The following is a 20,790-nucleotide window of genomic DNA, read 5'->3' as shown; positions in this document are numbered from 1 at the left end:
AAACGATCAAATCCCGAAACTAACTTGCTCCATGTGATTCCAAACTATCAGGGCCACTTCAAGGTTCAGTCAGAGAAGAGAGGAAGAGGGTGGTCCCTGAACTTTGAAAGTGTGGCACATGCCAAAAACGTTGGTGTACGGGGTAACCGTCTTCCACAAGCGTGGTCAGAGGCGGGCCTAATAAAGAGGCCAAAGGCAGTCTGATAGATTGTGCTCGCCACGGCGGCACATATACTAAAATTGGATCGATACAGAGAAGATTAGCATGGCCCCTGCGAAAGGATGACACGCAAATTCGTGAAGCGCTCCATCTTTTGGTTGGAAAGTGAACCCACAAGGAAGTTCAGGGACAAGAGTGGTAGACGTTACACAGTGAGCCAGTTGCCAACCAGAGGAAATGGCACCACCAAGAAGTCTGCAATAAAAGCTGAGCAAGCTGAAACTGAATGACGAGGAGAGCCGCAAAAAGTGGCGGAAAAGGAAGCAAATATGCCTAAAGGGCAGTGAGGGAGCAGAGTGAAAACCAAAAAAATAACAGGATGTGGCGTAGTCGGCCATCAGGGATCGACGTGTTATTAAAAGACGCATTCCGTCTTTTCACAGACAAACACGCGAAACTTCTTACCTTTCACCTTTTTTTTCTTTTTTTTTGAAAGTAAGGAAAACGCAGGCTGAGCGAAAAAAAGACTTTGCCTCCCCCTATTTCTGTCCGAAATGTGGTCGAGTTAACGCAACGGAGCAGACGTGCCTTCTCATAAAGACCAGACTTTACGACACAAAAAGACGGCTGGACGGCCAGGAAGAAGCACAGAGACGAAAACAGGAACAATCGGCTGATAGTTCTCCATTTAGACTTCCAAAATGCCTTTCTTTCGGCCTCGCCGCAGTACACATTTTAAGTACCGCAAAGGATAAGGTTTTTCGGCCGGGCTTCAACAAACTATCAAATCCCAAAACTAACTTGCTCCATGTGATTCCAAACTATCAGGGCCACTTCAAGGTTCAGTCAGAGAAGAGAGGAAGAGGGTGGTTCCTGAGCTTTGAAAGTGTGGCACATGCCAAAAACGTTGGTGTACGGGGTAACCGTCTTCCACAAGCGTATTCAGAGGCGGGCCTAATAAAGAGGCCAAAGGCAGGCTGATAGATTGTGCTCGCCACGGCAGCACATATACTAAAATTGGATCGATACAGAGAAGATTAGCATGGCCCCTGCGAAAGGATGACACGCAAATTCGTGAAGCGCTCCATCTTTTGGTTGGAAAGTGAACCCAAGCTATCCCAAATGCAGAGATACATCAAAGACGTCAAGATGTGACAATTGGCTTCTTTACCTGTGCATGCTTCTGAAGCGTTACTTATTGAATAATTGATTGTGCAATTTCATTGGCTAACTGTTCCTTTAAATTCCATCTTGTCTGTTTGAGGCGTGGCTGCCCACATGAAGTAATCTAGACGTACGGTGTCCTTGTTGCTGTGTCCATGTTCTTGGGCTGATAGACATTTGCAAGTTAACAGAAGTAATATAAGAATGAGATGCCTGTGTGTAAACCTAGGGTGGTGTAGTTTGGTACTTTATGACACATACTCACAACTATAGAGAGATATCATCATCTTTATGACTTTAGATTAGTATCTATGTATAAATATTAGGTATGACCAGGGCTCTTCCTCTCCCTGTCTGGGGTGACCAGTGGTAGAGTATTTTGTGAAACCTACAGTGAGGACAGTCAAGGTCTGGCCAGAGGGAGCTGACTCAGCGCTCCAGCAGCGTTTTGAAAACACTGACTGGGGTGTGTTTGCCATACAGGCCACCCATGACTCCCACACGGACATTGACTCATATGCCTCCTCTGTTCTGGACTACATCAATTCCAACATCAACAGTGTCACCACACTCAAACGGATTACCACTTTCCCTAATCAGAAGCCATGGATGAACAGTGAGGTCCGACTCCTGCTGAAGGCACGCGACATTGCCTTCAGATCAGGTGATGCTCAGGCCTACAGCTCATCCAGGGCGAACCTTCAGAGGGGCATCAAAAAGGACAACTCTGACCCCCAACACATGTGGCAAGGCATCCAGGCAAGGCATCCAGGCCATCACAGACTACAAACCCTGTGCTGTGCAGCTGACTGAGGTTTGGATTGACATATTCAACCTGTCCCTAGCCCAAGCAGCTGTCCCCACATGCTTCAAAACCACCTCCATCGTGCCGGTGCCAAAACACTCCACTGCAATGAGCCTTAATGACTTCCGCCCAGTTGTACTCACACCCATCATCATGAAGTGCTTCGAGAGGCTGGTCCTAGCTCAACTCAAGACCTGTTTACCACCCACACTGGACCCCTTCCATTTCGCCTACCGTCAGAACAGGAGTACAGAGGATGCCATCTCAACGGCACTTCACTCTGCCCTGTCCCACCTTGACAATAGCAACACCTATGTGAGAATGCTGTTCATTGACTTCAGTTCAGCTTTCAACACCATCATCCCCTCCAAACTGATCACCAAACTCAGTGAACTGGGCATCAATTCCTCCCTCTGCAACTGGATTCTGGACTTCCTAACCAACAGGCCGCAGTCTGTTAGGCTACATAACCACACCTCCTCAACCCTCACCCTGAACACCGGCGTTCCACAAGGCTGTGTGCTAAGCCCCCTCCTTTACTCTCTCTTCACCTATGACTGCACACCTGTACATGGCTCAAACACCATTGTTAAGTTTGCAGACGACACAACGGTGATTGGTCTCATCAGCAACAACGATGAGACGGCCTACAGGGAGGAGGTGCAGCACCTAACAGTGTGGTGCACCGACAACAACCTGGCTCTCAACACCAGGAAGACCAAAGAGCTCATTGTGGACTTCAGGAAGTCAAAAGCTGGCACACACACCCCCATCCTCATCAACGGGACTGAGGTGGAGCGAGTCACCAGCTTCAAGTTTCTGGGTGTCCACATCTCTGAGGATCTCTCCTGGACCCTCAACACCTCTACCCTGATCAAGAAGGCTCACCAGCGTCTCTTCTTCCTGAGGAGACTAAAGAAGGTCCATCTGTCTCCTCAGATCCTGGTGAACTTCTACCGCTGCACCATCGAGAGCATCCTCACCAACTGTGTCACAGTATGGTATGGCAACTGCTCTGCCTCTGACCGGAAAGCACTGCAGAGGGTGGTGAAAACTGCCCAACGCATCACCGGTTCCTCACTCCCCTCCATTGAGGCTGTCCAGGGCAAACGATGCTTGCGTAAGGCACGACATTTCTCACCCCAACCACAGACTGTTCACCCCACTCCCCTCCGGGAGGCGCTACAGGTCTCTCCGCACCCGAACCAGCAGGTTCAGAGGAAGCTTCTTCCCTGCGGCTGTCACCCTACTGAACTCTAACTCTGCACCTAGGTGACACCCCCCCCCCCCCGGACAATTGCACTACTCGTACCCTATAGTATTACTATAAACTGTACATACTGCATCCTCACTTGTACACACTGCTCTTATACTACATACTACTGCTCTTCTGTACACATCTGTCTATACTGTTCATAATGCACATATCCTTATTTTTTAATGCTACTGTTAATACACTGCACATCTGTACATACTGTACATATCTGTTTATACTGTTGATACTGCATTCCATATTTATTCTGTTTATTTACTTTGCTTTAATGTTACTGTTAATACATATATACTGCTTATACTGCACTGCCTATACAGCTCATATGCTGCTTATACTGTTCATACTGCATTCTATTTATTCTGCAATAATGTTACCGCTAATACATATACTGCTACACTGCACTACTTATACTTATACTGCACTACTTATACTGCTCGTATACTGCACTACCTGTATATATTGTTCACACTGCACTTTTCTGCTTTTTTGCACTTCTGGTTAGACGCCAACTGCATTTCGTTGTCTCTGTACTTGTACTCTGCACAATGACAATAAAGTTGAATCTAATCTAATCTAATCTATTTCCCCAGATGGAAATAGACTTTGGATTCTCATCAACATCTAAATTGTTCAGATCAGCAGGTTTTGGACAGGCAGTGTCTCTGCTCAAACTGTATTTTGCTGAAATGCAACCTCTGATGTAACGCAAAGATTCAACAATTAAAGGTAGTTTATCTATGGCAAAGGTGTCAATTTGAAGAGAGGTACCATATGCCCAATTGCAATGACAATTCAGAATAGTGTTTCCTTTCTCCCTCTCCTTGCTCAATGCAAACTACTTCTAACTGAGACAATGAATCTGTCAATAATTTTCAATGTCTTACTTACATGACCTTGAAATGAGCAAAGACGTGTGGTTGAAATGCAGTCGTTAGTACTAGTTACTATAGCATGTCTGACATTCAGTACTAGTTTAAATGTAGTTATCACTATTGTTTACCAGAGGTAATTCTGTCACACCATACAAATTAGAAAGTCTGATGGTTCCTGTGAGCATGAGAAGAGGCAAGACAACAAAGAGTGTAGTAGCTTTCTTTATTAGTAGCATTTGTTATTTGTACAGTACATGTTAAATACCATTATCCCAGCACAGAAACTATCTTCTTATCCTTTATTATAGTGGAATATTGATAGTTGGCACAAACAATATATTAATGCTGAATATTCTCTTACAATGAAAGTTCCTGTACACAATAATACTGATTCCAAACACACAAAAATAATTAACAATAAATAAATATAAAAAATGGAAATGAACACTCATTAGAAGAATGTCAAGTGGTGTCATGACTGCAAGAATGAATTATAAGTGTGTGCCATCTTTTCTTCAGTGCAAACTTCAGCAAATCAAAAAAACAAAAAAACAAGCCAACAGCCTTATTTGTAGAATATGCAACCAGCCTGAGAAGAGAGGGAAGATCAGATAGCGGTTCTCCTCGTCTCCCTCTCCAAACTAATTGGAGAATATCCGGGGTTTCCCCCACATCAGACCTTTTCCTCCACTGCATTTTAGGAAGAAACCAAGGAGAGGATGTGAGGAATCAAGGAAAGACTTTTGAGATCCAGCCAGTGTCAGAAACAGGCTGGGGCTACAGTCATTCAGTTTGGCCGACAGCTAAACATGTCGTGTTATAACATAAGGGTGGGGGATTCCCCAACACTACTGAGCAGTCGCACAGGACAACAGTAGGACAAGGAAATGGGCTGTAATGGGCCCATCCTGACCAATTAAAATGTCTCTATTTTAGACAAAGAGAGAACAAGAGGGGAAAGATAGCAGGAGAGAGATTCAGAAGAGATTAAAAGCATACCAATAACACTTCACAGCATGAATCCTTATGAAGGGTTGACTTCCCTTGCATATAGGATATCCAAAATGATTTGTCAAGATTTGCAGATTAAAAATAACAAAGCAAACTTAAAAAAGCAAAAGAAAGAAACCTATATATTCAAGAGAATGAATAAGGCAAGCAAGCTCATTTATACAGTCAAAATTACTATTTACATACAGTGTACATTTGTAAGTAACTTTGCAAACACGTTCGTAACTCTAACAATTGTGTGGGGTATGTCTCCCCCTACTGGTTCAAATGAGTGTCATGCCGCCGAGGGCAACAACACAGAAGTGCAGTTGTCTCATGCTTTCAATCTACACTCAATAAAGAGCACTCAAAATAAAAACTGCCCAAAGCAATGGCACGTCCCCAAAACACAACACATAAGAAAAATGTCCCCTAATCCCCTACTCCCAAAACCAATCATTAATCCCCTACTCCTAGATACTTTTTTGTGGATCTGAAAGAACCAAATAGGTGCAAGCAATATCTCGGAAACTCCACCTTCTTCAGCCTGCCAGGGGGTTAGGTGGAGCATATTAGCATACATCTTAGCTACACCCATCCAATCCTCTCAAATCTACAAGCAGTTTCTAGGGGGAGAGTCTAGGGGTAGGTTGCAGTCAGAGCCGACTGGGCACCATAGCACTGATGAGGTGACACGTCAAAGAGACTCTTCAAAAAAAAAACTGCCTGCCCAACCAGGATGCTATGCAAGTCGAGTCAATAGGTGCATAACCCATAACCCCAGTCTTTCATGTAAACACTAACCCCACACACAGCTTTAACAAACTGCTTCTAGAATAAAACAGAAGATTACATCTGTTACCTTGCTAAGTGAAGACGTCATGTGCTAACTTGTCCATATGATGGTATCTAACCAGGGTTAGACTGTTTCCAGAGTGTCTGAGACAGCTGTAGTTGGAGGAGCGGTTAAGATATACTGGCACAGCTCTTCTTGTGACTCAGATAAAGATATGAATGAAACCCATGACTAAAACAGACGGGAGGTGCAGTCACAGACAACTAAAACCTTAACACAGCTCTGACAGTGCCACTGAGACAGGCACTCATCTATTGGGGCACACAATGTAGTGTCAAGCATGAACATTAGCCTATGTTCACTAAGCCACCACAAAGTCCAATGTCAGCCAATTTAGAGGAACACAAACAAAAGGGCTTGGTTACATAAGCACAATTCTAAAAGGTTAAATTAAACGTTTTGGTTGTCAGCGACAGTATAAGTAGCCTATGTATTACAGTATAAGACCTTGTGGGTGATTCTAAGTGGTCATAGGGTCAAGTCTAGGGTCAAGTCTACGGCCATTCATCGATTAACTGGCTCTATGCAGTTGGGTCAACAGAGTGCAGCGGGAGTAAACATGAGGTCACAATGCAAATAGAAAGTAATGTTGCAAAAACACACACGCACACGCTACACACACACACACATCCTAAGAGAAGACAGAATCAACCCTCCAGCTGTGTGTGTCTTGTGTGTGCAAGACTGTTCTGTTCCAAACTGAAATGGGTGAGGTCCAGAGGCAGAGAGATGGAGATGGGGAGAGAGAGAGAGAGAGAGAGAGAGAGAAAAGTGGAGAGTGAGAGAACAAACAGATCTCTTCATCTCCATGCCAGCGCGTGACTATCGTGTTTCTCAGTCTACGCTGCTCCTCCTGCTCCAGTGGTGATTTGGGGGGGGGACCATGGCATCAGCTCTCAGTTTAACATGGTTGTGCTGGGAGAAGTGCTGGGAGAAGGTCCTCTGCTCTCTAGATATCTCTGCCTCTATGTCCAGCTGTCCTACACAGGACAGAGAGCAGTCCTGAGGACTACTGAGCCCTAGGGTTAGACCATCTATGGAAAGGACACTGGGAACAGGGGGCTAACCCCAGTCAACAAAACTAAATCACCTTGCACTCAGCCCTCTCTCCCATGCTCGAGCCTTGCCTCCATGCACCCCTTGTCCAATAGCATCTGTGCTAAATTCCCCCTACACTAAATTCCCCTTACACTGAGGTTCAAAGCTCCTATCTCCTATCTAGACACCATGCTCTGAATGGAATGGAAGCACATGGAGAGAGATTATTAGCATTAGCCTAGCAACAGTGTTCCTGGAGCTGAGTCTACTGGTCTACTATGGGGACTGGAAAGAGCTCGTCACAGAGGTCTGGGAAGGCTACAGGAGGGAGGAAGCAACCTATGTTCAGTCAAGAAGACTAACAGCAGACTATTACTGCCAATGTCTCTCAAATAGAACACGTACACTGGAGATGACCACACAACCTAAAATGTGAGCAAACTGGCTTGATAACAGAACAGTGTTGATGACCTGAAGACGGCCATATAGAGTAGAGCTAAACCTGCATTTTACACTTGACTCTCCAGATGTCCTTGGGTGCGTGTGTGCGTGCGTGTGTCTTGGACTGTGTGACAGCGTGAGAGAATATTTGTGTGTGTGTGTGTGTGTGTTTGTGGGAGTGTTTATGTAGACCGGAGACAGACGGAGGGTCCGTGTGGCTGTAGGGGGAGGAGGGGAGGTAGAGGAGGGCTGGTCTCATCATGGTGACTCTGCGATAGTGCTGGCTGTAGCAGTAGTCTTCTTCTTTGGCGGTTTCTTCACTGTCTTGGTTTGAGTCTGAGGGAAGAGGGAAGAGAGGCTAAATGTAAGACAACAGAATTGAATAGAGACAAGGAGAAAAAACATGTCTCATGAAATAATCAGAAGAGAAGAGAAAATGAGAGAGGAAACAGAGATAAGAGAGAGAAAATGAAAGAGAAGGGAATCCAGAAAGGATCTTAAAACAGGGGCTTATTGTGCTATAACTGGAACAAGGGTCGCTTCACAAACCTACATGCAGCATTCCTGAATGAGTTCATGCAAATGTACGTATAGTGCCAATCAACACACAATACCCCAAAATGACAAAGCGAAAACAGTTTTTTTTGAAATTTCAGTAAATTTATTAAAATTGAAATACAGAAATACCTCATGTACATCAGTATTCAGACCCTTTGCTATGACACTCTTAAAATTAGCTAAAATGCAAAAATGTCACCAACAAATCACTCAATAAGTTGAATTGAGTCCATTTTAATGCACGGATAATAGTTAATGTAATTTTGGAATTAATATCTTTGTTTTTATAGGGTCTCTGATTTGCATAGGAATCAATTACACGCTGTGTGTGGATCAGGTTGTCATTAGAAACTGAGCAAATGGAGAGGAACAAAACTGCTCAGGAATGCGACCCTGAGGCCTGGGGATACTTGAATGGTGGAATGGTGGAGAAGAAAAAGCACAAACGATGGAACAACATCATCTCAGTCACTCTACAAAATTGGTCAATAACCAAGTGGCCAAAAAGAATCCCTTCATGGAAAATAATCTCTTTCATATCCATAATTGTGTTTGCAACAATGAATTCAAGTGATACAGCAAAGAAAGTGGCTGGAAATGTGTTTATTTGGTTTTACTACAAATCATAAAGTTTGGAGCAAATCCAGCACATGCAATGCAGTTTCTGAACCATCTCTCGTGTGTAGAATAGTGGTAGCTGCATCAAGTTATCGGTATGTTTGTCTCTGGCAGGGACTGAGGAGTTTGTCAGGATCAAGAGAAAATTATAAAGTTTGCTGAGTTGGTAGGGGCATCCTCTAGTGTGTAATTGATTCATGCAAATCAGAGACCTTATAAAAACAAATATATTAATTCCAAAATTACATGAACTATTCAACTTATTGAGTTGAATACTAACCCTAATTTTAAGAGTGTCATAGCAAAGGGTCTGAATACTTATGTACACGAAATAAAAAAAATAAAAAAAACTGTTTTCGCTTTGTCATTCTAGGGTATTGTGTGTGGATTGATGGCAAATTCTTTTAATTTAATCCATTTTAAATTGAGTCTATAACACAACAAAATGTGGAAAAAGTGAAGGGGTCTGAATACTTTCCGAAGGCACTGTATGTACGTACGTAGACACACACAAACACACACGCACACACACACACACTGCTTGTGCACTTCATACCATCTTCCTCTGACTCACCACCTCTTAGTGCAGAAGAGGCAGGGCAGTCAGTAATAATGCATAAACCCAGCCCTACTGTGTGTGTGTGTGTGTGTGTGTGTGTGTGTTTGTGTGTGTCTACGTACGTACATACAGTGCCTTCGGAAAGTATTCAGACCGTGTGCGCCTAATCCCCTACCTCTGTCTTGGCAGCGGCCGGTTTCTTGGTTGCCTTGACGCTGGCTGTGCGCTTGGGAGCCTTCTCTACGACGTCCTCATCAGAATGCTCCGTCCTGGTGTCTGATTGGTCTGAGCTGTGCTGCGACAATTCGTCAAACTGAGGAGCTGCAGATGAGGAGCGAGCTGTGGGATTGGACAGAGAGGGATGTGGGCGGTCATTAGGGGAGTGGTACCTATCCCCTGCTCCTCAACCAAACATGACTCAGCGTTTCCCCCTCTTTCATTCCTGTCCTGTTCATCCCTTCCTGTCTCACAAAGACTTTGTTTCTTTCTAGGCCTTCATTTAATTGTGGTCTTTCACTCCCTGTCGTCTATTCTGTCTCCCTCCATCCTTATTATCCGACTCTTCCTCTTTCCTTAGCTCTCTCTCCTTCCCCCTCACTCTATATTCACTGACTGCCAGTCCCAGACAGACAGACAGACAGGCAAGCAGACAGACAGACACAGACAGGCAGGCAGGCAGGCAGACACCTCCTTCTTGGACCAGGGTTGACAGATGACTGACAGAGTGTTCTCACTTTTAAAACGGAATTTGACCCTGTAATCCAGTGGATTTGTTGTTATTATATTATTCAATAGTCGAAACATTTACAAAAAAATCACATTTTAAATCGATCTTTAAGGCAAGATATCTATAAGGCTCTGAATGCCCTGATCAGTCCAAATTGCAACTCCCAAGATTCCCCTCTCCCTCCCACGCGAGGTTCTTCTGTTGAACAGCGCTAGAGCTAGCGCCTGCTGCTCTCTGGGTATCACTGGTGTAGTAGAGCAGGGTCAGAGCAGAGCAGGGTCAGAGTAGAGCTGGGTCAGAGTGCATAATCTCTTGCCTGATGTATTTTAACGCGGTATGAGACGTTTTTAAGGAAATAAACACAGACCTCGATTCGATAGCTATGATGCAGCTGCACCAGAAATGTTGCTAGTTCGAGACGGTATGCATTACGGATTGACCAGAAATACACATGAAAATGGATTTTGCGTAAACTTCCCCTTTAGCATGGTCTCATGGTACTGGTCAGGTGCAAAGGCAGATTGGCACAGGTCGTCAGTCAAGCCAGCAAGGTTGTTGGCAACAATCAGTCACACCTGGGAGGCCTGTTAACACAGTTTCACGAAGAAGGCAGTCCAGGTGTTCAGAGACTGAACTCATCCTCTCCATCCATCCATCCCTCCCTCATTCCACATGTTACCATCAGGGCACAACCAGCCCTTAAACATATTCATCCCCTCTTCTGTAACCATCCTCAACAAGCGACTGTTGAAATAACCTGCTTTTAGATATTGTGACGTAGATGTATGTTATGTAACCATGTCTGCTTTAACCCATTCTTGGGTGGGTGTACTAAAATGTGCCAGTGTACTAAAGACAAATGTCAATTGTATCAACCATTAAAGGACAATAAAGTCCTTCCCTTGTCACACCTGTCCATATCCTCCTTTGAATTCCATGCTGTTTCTATCACCTCCCCTGTGTCCTCCAGGTCAGCTTGGCCACTTTTTAGATGAGATGGATGTCCTTCTCAGCTCCTTCCCTGAGGACGGCACACTGCTCACACTACGGTGACTTCAACATCCAGTCGGAGAAGCTTCACTCGTCTGGAGCACTCTCCTCCTTCGGCCTTACCCTGTCCCACTCTCCTCCCACTCATAAGGCGGGCAATCAGCTTGATCTTGTCTTCACAAGATCCTCCCATACCTCAAACCTCACTGTTACCCCCTCTTCCGGTTTCTGACCATCTATTCGTATCCTTCTCCCTCCCTCTCAAATGCTCACCCTCCCAACCAGTCTCTACCCACACTGTGTCCTGTTGTGGCGGCCTGCGCACCCTCTCACTCACCGTTCTTTCTTCCTCTGTCTTATCCGCCCTACCCTCTGTTGAATCCTTCTCTCTTCTATCCACTGATGCAGCTTCCTCCACCCTCCTGTCCTCTCTTTCCTCATCCTTCGACTCTCTCTGTCCACAGATCTCAAGGCCGGCACCATCCACTCCACGCGCTCCCTGGCTGTCTGAAACCCTTATCTCTCTCTCCTCCTCCGCCTTATACTACCATTCCAAAATTCAATCCTCTGTCTCTGACCCAAGGAAACTGTTCTCCACATTTTCCTCACTCCTCACTCCTCAATCCTCCTCCTCCTCCCCCCTCCTCTCTGTCTGCCAATGACTTTGTCACCTATTTTGAAAAGAAGGTTGATGACATTAGCAGCTCTTTCCCTCTACCTCTCACCAACAATGCTACCTCTCCTCCCAAACCCACTGTGCAACACCCAGTCTCTGGTTTGTCAGATTTCTCCCCCCTCTCCCCTGATGATGTTCTAAAGCTGGTCACATCCAAGCGGGCAACCACCTGCCCCCTCGATCCTATCCCCTCCCCCTTTCTCCAATCCATCTCCAAAGACCTCCTTCCGTTCCTTACCAACTTAATCAATTCCTCTCTATCTACAGGATCTGTCCCAACTGCCTTCAAGACAGCCAGAGTCAAGCCTCTTCTCAAGAAACCAACTCTTGACCCGTCTGCTGTCCATAACTACAGACCCCTCCTTCTTATCTAAAACCCTTGAACTACCTCCTTCAAAACAACTTCCTTGACCCTCACCAATCCGGTTTTAAACCTGGGCATACTGAAACTGCTCTCCTCGTCACGGAGGCTCTCCACTCCGCTCAAGCTTCCTCCCTCTCCTCTGTTATCATTCTTCTGGACCTGTCTGCTGCATTTGACACAGTAAACCACCCAATCCTTCTCTCCACCCTCTCAGAATTGGGCATCTCTGGCTCTGCACTCTCCTGGTTTGCATCCTACCTGGCCGGCCATCCTACCTGGCTCCTACCAAAAAAGGCATTACTCTCCTGGCATTACGACTGCCAATGGGCCCTGGTGTGAGCATTGATTACTTTGTCTTATGATGACTGTTGGACAGATGATTCGCTTACTTAAACAAATGTATTGTTGTAACTCGCTTTGGATAAAGGCGTCTGCTAAATGCCATAAATGTAAATGTAAAGTTATCTTATCTTATGCTCCCTCTCCCCGTCTCTTACTCCGGTCTCCGGAGGAAGTTTCCTTCCTGGTGTGCAGTGATATAAATCACAGGACCCCTCCCCACCACTGCTCCCTCTCCTGATGAGAGCCATCAGACAGTCGACACGCCCATATTCTCCTGCTACTGCACGTAAGTGTGACTGGAAACATCCCATACTCTGTGTGATCGGGGTCATAATGTGTGTTTGTATTGCATTGTGTTGCTCTTGGGTGTGCGTGTTTGTTTGTTCTGTGTGTGTGTGTGTGTGTGTGTGTGTGTGTGTGTATGCATGTTAACATCCTCTGTCGTGTGTTTGTATTGCTTTGTGTTGCTCTTGGGTGTGTGTGTGTGTGCCTGGTTGTTGACATACTCTGCCATGTGTTTGTATAGCATTGCGTTGCTCTTGGGTGTGTGTGTGTGTGGGTGTGTGTGGACTTACTCTGGCGTGTAATAGAGGTCTTGGCCCGTGGCAGGGTGCTGGCTCCTGTGGTCATGTCATCCAGGGGGTCTCTCTTCATGCGGGGGTCCGAGGAGCGCATGCCCAGCTCGTCCTCAGCGTTGATCATAGTCAGGTCCTGCATGCTGAAACTCCGTAACTTGTCCGATAGCACGCCCTGCCCCTGCACAGCACATACACCTCAAACACTGTAGCGCGCGCACACACACGCACACACCCTATCCCCTGCACAGTACACAGAGCCCAAATACTGTAGAACTCACACACATACCCTATTCCCTGCGCGCACACACACCTCAAAACACACACACACACACAGAAACACCTCAATCACGACAAGAGGGTAGAGCGAGCCAGCGCACGCACGTACGCACACATGCACGCACGCACCTCAAGCACTGCTGGACCCCACTCTCCCAGGTACCTGGCTGTGCTCACCTTGGTGGCTGCAGTGACAGCAGCATTAGCAGCCAGGTTCAGACCCCTCTTCCCAAACCTCATCATAGTGTCATAACTACGGTCTTTGGCCTGAGTTATATACTCATCTATCTCCTATGGGACAGAGAGAGAGAGAGAGAGGGAGGGAGGGAGGGAGAGAGAGGGAGGGAGGGAGAGAGAGAGAGAGAGAGATGAGTAAGCAGATAAAAAGGAAAAGGAAAAGTAAAAGGAGCAGTTGACTGTTGACAGGCTGACAGAGAGGAAAGGCCTCAGCTTGACCTCTGACCTTCTCCTTGTTGGACAGGGTGGGGTGGACGAACTTGCGGTAGAGCACGCTGGAGCCCTTGGTGTAGGGGGACAGGAGCCAGATGACAAAGGCGATCTTCAGCTCAAAGTAAAACGGGAACCTGCAAGGACCCCCCCCAACCAACCAACCAACCAACCAACCAACCAAACAAACAAACAGGGGAGAGAAGATTGAGAAATCATACCGTCATGAAGATCCGTACGGTGCAAAAGTTTGAATGTGTAATTTTTTAAAAAGAGGCTAAAAAGGTAGAAGGGAAATAACAAGTACAAACATGGATGACGGGTGGGAGGGTCGAGTCAGGAGTGACTCACCAGGACAGAAGCAGGTCTGTGATCGTCTCGGCTGTCGTGAACAACGCAAACACTATCCAGTACATCATCCACTTCACCTAGACACACACACACACAGGATCAGATATAAAGCACATGAAAGCCTGCCTTACAATTATGCACGTGCCAAGAGACATGTACAGCCACACATGCATGCTCTCACACAGCCACACATGCATGCTCTCACACACACACACACACACACCTGTTCCAGCCACTCTACACTAGATCAGTATGCATGACTGATCTCCATCAGACACAGGAGAAGCAGGGTGTGTGTGGAGAGATAACGACCAACCGTTACGGAAATAACTGTCTACGGTCACATCAAACGTCACACTGTCATCTGCCACAGGCATACACAGGCCCAGCGCAGGGCGCTACAGAAATAGACATCTCTACTGTTGAGTCATTTCACTCATCGGACAAACCAAAAAAAAAGGAGATAGGGAGAGAAAAGAGCATCATCGACAAGGCTAAAAATGGCGTCCTCTCTCTCTCTCTCTCTCTCTCTCTCTCTCTCGAAGGGGGTTTCCATAGCAACCGGCGGGGAGGAGACATTTCTCCAGAGAAAAGCTTGGCAAGAGAGCCAGAACTCTGACTGACTCCCACTCCTCCTCTTTCCCGTCCATCCCTCTGCTCAGTGGCAGGGATGAGGTAAGCAGGGAGGACTCCCTTTAAAGGGACACTGTTAAAGTGCTCTCTCATCCACAATGAGACAATGAAAACTTGCTGCTCCTGTAGATGGATTTGGTGGCGCCAGCCATGTGATTTAAATGTATTTAAATGTGGCTGATACAAAGACAGTGATCCTCTGATCTTCCGTTGTGAATGGTGATCAATGCCCCCCTGTCTAAGCCCGGAATACCTCTTTACAGTTGAATGAGGATTTATTTATTTTATTTATTAATTTAACCTTTATTTTGAGTCCCATTGAGATCAAGGTCTCTTTTACAAGGGAGCCCTGCATACACACAGTTTGCAACAATAAATAATACACATAGAAAAATTACAACATAATCAAACACAATCAAGAAAAACATATTTTTCTCTGCAGATTGTTCCAGCAGTGAGGTGCACCACAACTAAAAGCAGATTTACCCAATTCGGTGGAGACCCGAGGAACCTCAAGAGTTAACCAACTCTGAGAACGAGTTCGGTAATTGATGTTCTTGGATTTCAATAATGAGGTTAGGTAAGATGGGAGTTTATGCAGTAGGGCTTTATACACAAACAGGGAGTAATGAAGCAAGCCCTCCTGTTGTCAATTCCTTTGTCATTGTAATGTATATAGTATAGACCAACAGGCCCCTCCCACCCATGTCTCTGATGTCCTATTGTTGGGATGGTATTTAAGGACAAGGACAGCACGATTTTCTTTGAGTTTTGGGTTAGGCCTGTGATGGGCACCGTTCTCCTGTGTTGTCCTTGACACACATAGCGTTCGACGTATGGTTAAGCTTCCATTTGTTGACTACAGTTTGTTTATTTTATATGTTTCTTTGAAACTATTAAATTGGTTAATTTGTTGATACTCATTATTCTCATTCTTCCGATGTGCATCAATGTGATTTTGTGCGCTAGGTAAATGTTGTTAAAACAGCATGCCATAATCGTGACCAGGTTATCACAGTTTACCATTAATGTCTAATGTTCACATGCATCGTGAGTCGAGTCATCAGCTTAAGGGAATGGACCAAGCTTAAACTCCTCAGGATTCATTGTAACTTGAGAGTCCACTTTATCAAGACCATAACCGTCTGAAGTTTACGGTGGAATACACGTATGTCTTTATTCTTAACCCGTCCAGTCCTTTCTCTATCCTTCAGTGTTTTATCCCAATTCTTCACACATTGTTGAGAAACCCGGTTGTAAAAAACATACTTTGTCATATTAATTCTAGAATAACATTAGAGACTACAGCTGTTAAGTACCATGTTATGCTACCGTGTGTGTGTGTGTATCATACTAATAGAGTATCTATCTATACAATAGCAGTGTTTTGTGTTCCTTTCCCAGTGGGAGAGAATCGAAGTTTAACTTTGTCCCTGATCAATGATGGAATATGTATATGAGATAAAACTGCAACAACAACATCATCACTGAAGACACTATGAAACACACAGAGAGTTTACTGAAGACGCTACTCACATATTCTTTCACATTCTTCGTCTTGACGGCCTTGTAGGAGGAGTATGCCGGGTATAGCGTCCCAAAGGCTAGGCTGTATGGAGGGGAGGGGCAGAGAGGCCAAGGTCAGGGGTCAGGGGTCAAGGCTAGCAGCATCACTTGGGCAACATGGCCTCTGGGAAACACTGGTCTGATGAAGGTTGTACGACTGACACGTCACATTTTTTAATCTGAGATAAATAAAACCCTGTATTTTTGGATTGAGAGGGTCTCGTGTCTCTTCTACAAACACATGCATAGATTACTGATTTAAGGTAGCACCTCTTCTCTCGTTGTTTGAGCAAGAAACCCTCTTGCATTATGCTAACACCTACACTCACCGAACACTTTATTAGGAACACCTGTACACCTTCTCATGGTGGAGGTGGTGTAATGGCGTGGGCAATGTTTTCTAGGCACACGTTGGGCCTGTTAATACCAATCAATCATCGCTTGAATGCCACAGCCTATTTGAGTATTGTTGTTGACCATGTGCTTCCCTTCATGGCCACAATTTACCTATTTTCCAATGGCTACTTCCAGCATGATAATGCACCATGTCGCAAAGCAAAAGTCATCTCAAACTGGTTTCATGAACATGACAATGAGTTCTGTGCTTTTCAGTGGCCTTCCCAGTCACCGGATCTGAATCCAATAGAACACCTTTGGGATGTGGTAGAATGGGAGATTCACAGCTTGAACGTGCACCTAAAAAATCTGCAGGAATTGCGTGATGCAATCATGTCATCATGGACCAGAATCTCAAAGGAATGTTTCCAACATCTTGTGGAATCAATGCCACGAAGAATTGTGTTTTGAGAGCAAAGGGACCTGTGGAATACCTACCCAGTATTAGTATAGTGTTCCTAATAAAGTGCTCAGTGAGTGTATATACTAACACTAAACAAATATGTCCCTCTAGTTAAATATTTATCCACTGAAATGTGGGTTAACTGACTCATCTAAACGCATGTTCTGCTACAATAAACAGGAAAGTAGGACATACTGGGCAGCTCTCAAAATCAGCCCTCTTACAAACAGGCCAGACTAGCAGCCTTGGGGACTGTTATCGGAAAGTTATTGTGTCATCCGCATAGAAAAAAGAGCAATGGTGTATTAGAACTGACGAGGCCCGAGCTAGTTCAGAATACAGAGCAATAATACTGCTGGAAAGCATTTCTGCTGTACTGTAGATAAAACACACACAAAGGACCAAAGGTGGATCACCATATGTGAACCCGCATGTTGCTGATGCGTACACACACACACACACACACACACACACACACACACACACACACACACACACACACACACAGATACACACAGTGCTCTCTGCCGCTGCCTGTGTGGGGATTTGTGCTGATGTGACAGGAAACTGAATGCTGAGTGAGGGGAGAGCTGGTGGGACCACGCCTGCCCACTATCAGGGGAAGCTGCCAGTGTGTGTGTGTGTGTGTGTGTGTTTCTACATCTCTATGTCTGTATGTGTGTAGCCTACCATCCTTTCCACAGAGACAAAGCCTACACTGTCTGCCTACACAATTAAACTATGTCTGCAAAATTATACCTATAGGTTTCCCTAACTCCATCTGTGTGTGTGTCTGTGTGTGTGTGTGTGTGTGTGTGTGTGTGTGTGTGTGTGTGTGTGTGAGAGAGACCGGGTCTTCCTCAGTCTTTGTCCCTTGCTCGGTCATGCATGCATGCATGCAGTGCTGCTGTGCTCTGTACAGTAAGCACCAAGAGCAGCCGCGTGGCAGAGCTCAGGGCTGAATCTCCCACAGCAGACGCCCTCTGTCCCTTTGTGTCCCAGTCACATCTCTACTCCTCCCCTACTGCTCTCAGCTCCCCACGGAAACACTCAACACATGGATACCAGGAACTGGCTAGGCTCAGATTCCCCTCTCATCCATGATTATCGACTGTAATTCAACACTGAAATTAAGTGGACATGTAGGACAATAAAATTAACCTATGTGTAGGCTACATTGCATGCTGTCAATCTAGTTGGATTTTACCCAATGCCAGTTTAAATATTCAAGTGTAAGAAAAATGTGTGGTCTAAGTTCATAGGCCTACATTCCACTGGCACATAAGGATGACATAGCCTAAGGTTTGGACAATATGTTGTTTACAGATTGAATCACTGTTTATTTGGTCTTGGCATAGCAATTACCTGAGAGGCTTTTTGAGAGCCACTGACAGTAGCCTCAGATGTTATCCGTTTATGTAATCCAGGTCAGAAAATGACATCAATGACAAACGCATCCTGCACCTGTGTGTTTCCTAAAACAGCACGCTCTTTAAAATCAAAGGTTTAGACAACTAGTAGGCTTCCCATGATGGTGACAAGTTATTGATCACACCAGGTAAACATAGCCACTGTGGTGTGTTGCTGTCACCTGAATACTCAAACCCAAACGCAGTGGGCTGCTAACACACAGCTAGGCTACAAGAGGATGGAGACTCCTCCATCAGAGACAGATGTTGACATGGCCAGAGTACAGGTGGTTTAGACAGATGTGGACATGGCCAGAGTACAGGTGGTTAAGCCACATGCGGACATGGCCAGAGTACAGGTGGTTTAGACAGATGTGGACATGGCCAGAGTACAGGTGGTTAAGCCAGATGTGGACATGGCCAGAGTACAGGTGGTTAAGCCAGATGTGGACATGGCCAGAGAACAGGTGTACGGGTGGTTTAGCCCTGGACGGCTTACTACTGGGACAGACAGATCACCATCAGAAGGCATCTGTCTGAATCTCGGTCTTGGGCCTCATCTCTCCTCAGAAACAGCACTCTCTCTGTCACTTTGACAGCTGCAGAGCATGAGACATTTAAAATATTGTAAATACCAAAACCCCAGTAACATCTGTTGATGTGCTCTCGGTGAATGAGAGAGAAGGAAACATCGTTGATTTGTCTGACTGGCTGTACCCTATCGCTGCCTTGCTCTTCGTGCTAACAGCCTACCATATCATATGGCATATGTTGTGTTGATGATCAAATATCAGGACTCTAAAAACGCATCAGAATTCATCTCGACGATCATCCTGTTTAGCAGCAACACAGTCATAATCAACCATCACAAATGGTGTTAAGATCGCTCGAATAGCAAATTAATTAGCTATGGGATGGCAATACAGCTAATTCCGTCCGACCTCCATTCACTGACTCATGAGATGGTAGCTAGCCATTTGCTAGTTCCCCGCCAGATTGCTAACACCTTGAATTGGAATATGTTTTCCCAACTAGCAGCTGTACAAAAACGCCAGTTGTCAAAACGCATTCGTAAACATAGCACATTTCAATGCTCGCAGATTATCACCAACATATCGTGGCCGCCTGGCAGAGAACTGACGGACAAGGGGATGGCAGTGTGCATCTGTAGCTGTCAGACATAAGAGAGACCGGCCAGGGCCGACGATAACAACAAACACAGCTCATACTCACACTACTATCCTTGAGATAATCCACGACACCATCTTAAATTCTTGATTGTAGTGAGCTTTTTCCCTGTTCTCGGAAATCTAGCTAAACTGGCTAGCTAACCCCCATTCCTCCACGACAGTGTTGTTGTGATGCGAATGGGGTCGCCTGCTGGAGCTGGAGACAGGTAAGGGTGGCTGACTGGCTGTGCAGAGGTCTCTACTGCATTATCATTGAATGGCTGAAACTCCTCTTTTTCCTCTTAAAGGGGCCGAACACGGTGTCTAGCCCGCAGAGAAGACCTAACACGGTGTCTAGCCCCTCAGAGAAGACCTAACACTGTGTCTAGCCCAAAGAAGACCTCTGGGCTTTCACATTAATTAACACAGGAGACCAAAGGTCAGTGTGTGAGGTGTCAGATCTGTGTTAGATGCACTAAACCCATACGTTCACAGCCATTACTTTCCACAACAACATGGCCAACTACTGTGGTTACATCTGTACATGTGTATTACATAATTACAAAACCAACACTACATGGTGTGACAAATTTCCTCTTAAGATAACAGTTAAGCCACAGCAAATGTGATTGAACATGTTGCTATGGTCATGAACCACAGCATGACTCATCATCACGCCTGGTTTGCCATTTCCCCAGTAACTTCCGTAGTAAGGATATTAGTGCATGGGTGGCTCAGTTAGACTGCCCTATTTCTGTGATCCACTTTCTAATTCAGAATGTGGTGATTCTGTAACGGCAGGCAGAAGACGAGTATTGAGTCAACATAGTTGCACATTGATACATAAATACATACACACACATACATACATACATGATGTTATATCATTTACACATGTTAAGTAAATGACATGTTTGCTTACATGCTAGTGAATATTTCCTGTTGATCTTTTCTTAAGTGGGGATACAAAGCATCAAAGGCTACAGACATCAGACTCAACAACTGAACAAATGATACAGTTAATGGTAACTCATTGTTGGTAGGCTTACTTGAAAGGAACAACACAATCAACAGTAGTATTTTTTGTAAACTTTATTTTGAAAAATCAAACAGACTAAGATCAATATAT

General features: G+C 45.2%; 1 protein-coding gene across 1 annotated transcript; it reads right to left on the bottom strand.

Annotated features, from left to right (window-relative positions):
* Positions 1-4,483: 4,483 nt before the first annotated feature.
* reep2 (receptor accessory protein 2) lies at positions 4,484-19,833 on the bottom strand. The gene is made up of 8 exons (XM_083686032.1): positions 19,726-19,833; positions 16,255-16,327; positions 14,086-14,162; positions 13,751-13,871; positions 13,465-13,578; positions 13,009-13,189; positions 9,510-9,673; positions 4,484-7,935 (listed from the first exon to the last, which is right to left on the bottom strand). The coding sequence occupies exons 1-8, from the start codon at positions 19,755-19,757 to the stop codon at positions 7,858-7,860; spliced, it is 840 nt and encodes a 279-aa protein (XP_083542158.1). The 5' UTR covers positions 19,758-19,833; the 3' UTR covers positions 4,484-7,857.
* Positions 19,834-20,790: the final 957 nt, after the last annotated feature.

This window comes from Argentina silus (genome assembly GCF_951799395.1).
Source record: "Argentina silus genome assembly, chromosome: 15".
In the NCBI taxonomy this organism is placed as follows: domain Eukaryota; kingdom Metazoa; phylum Chordata; class Actinopteri; order Argentiniformes; family Argentinidae; genus Argentina; species Argentina silus.
Note: the sequence above shows the minus strand (reverse complement) of the source record. Positions and strands in the feature narration are given on the sequence as shown.

Bases quoted from the DNA above. Each gene is read 5' to 3' on its own strand.
- reep2 (XM_083686032.1), bottom strand. From the start codon at position 19,757: ATGGTGTCGTGGATTATCTCAAGGATAGTAGT. The intron at 13,872-14,085 runs GTGAGTCACTCC...GGGTCCTTGCAG, and splicing joins ACAGACCTGCTTCTGTCCTG to GTTCCCGTTTTACTTTGAGC. The intron at 13,579-13,750 runs GTCAGAGGTCAA...TCTGTCCCATAG, and splicing joins CCCTGTCCAACAAGGAGAAG to GAGATAGATGAGTATATAAC.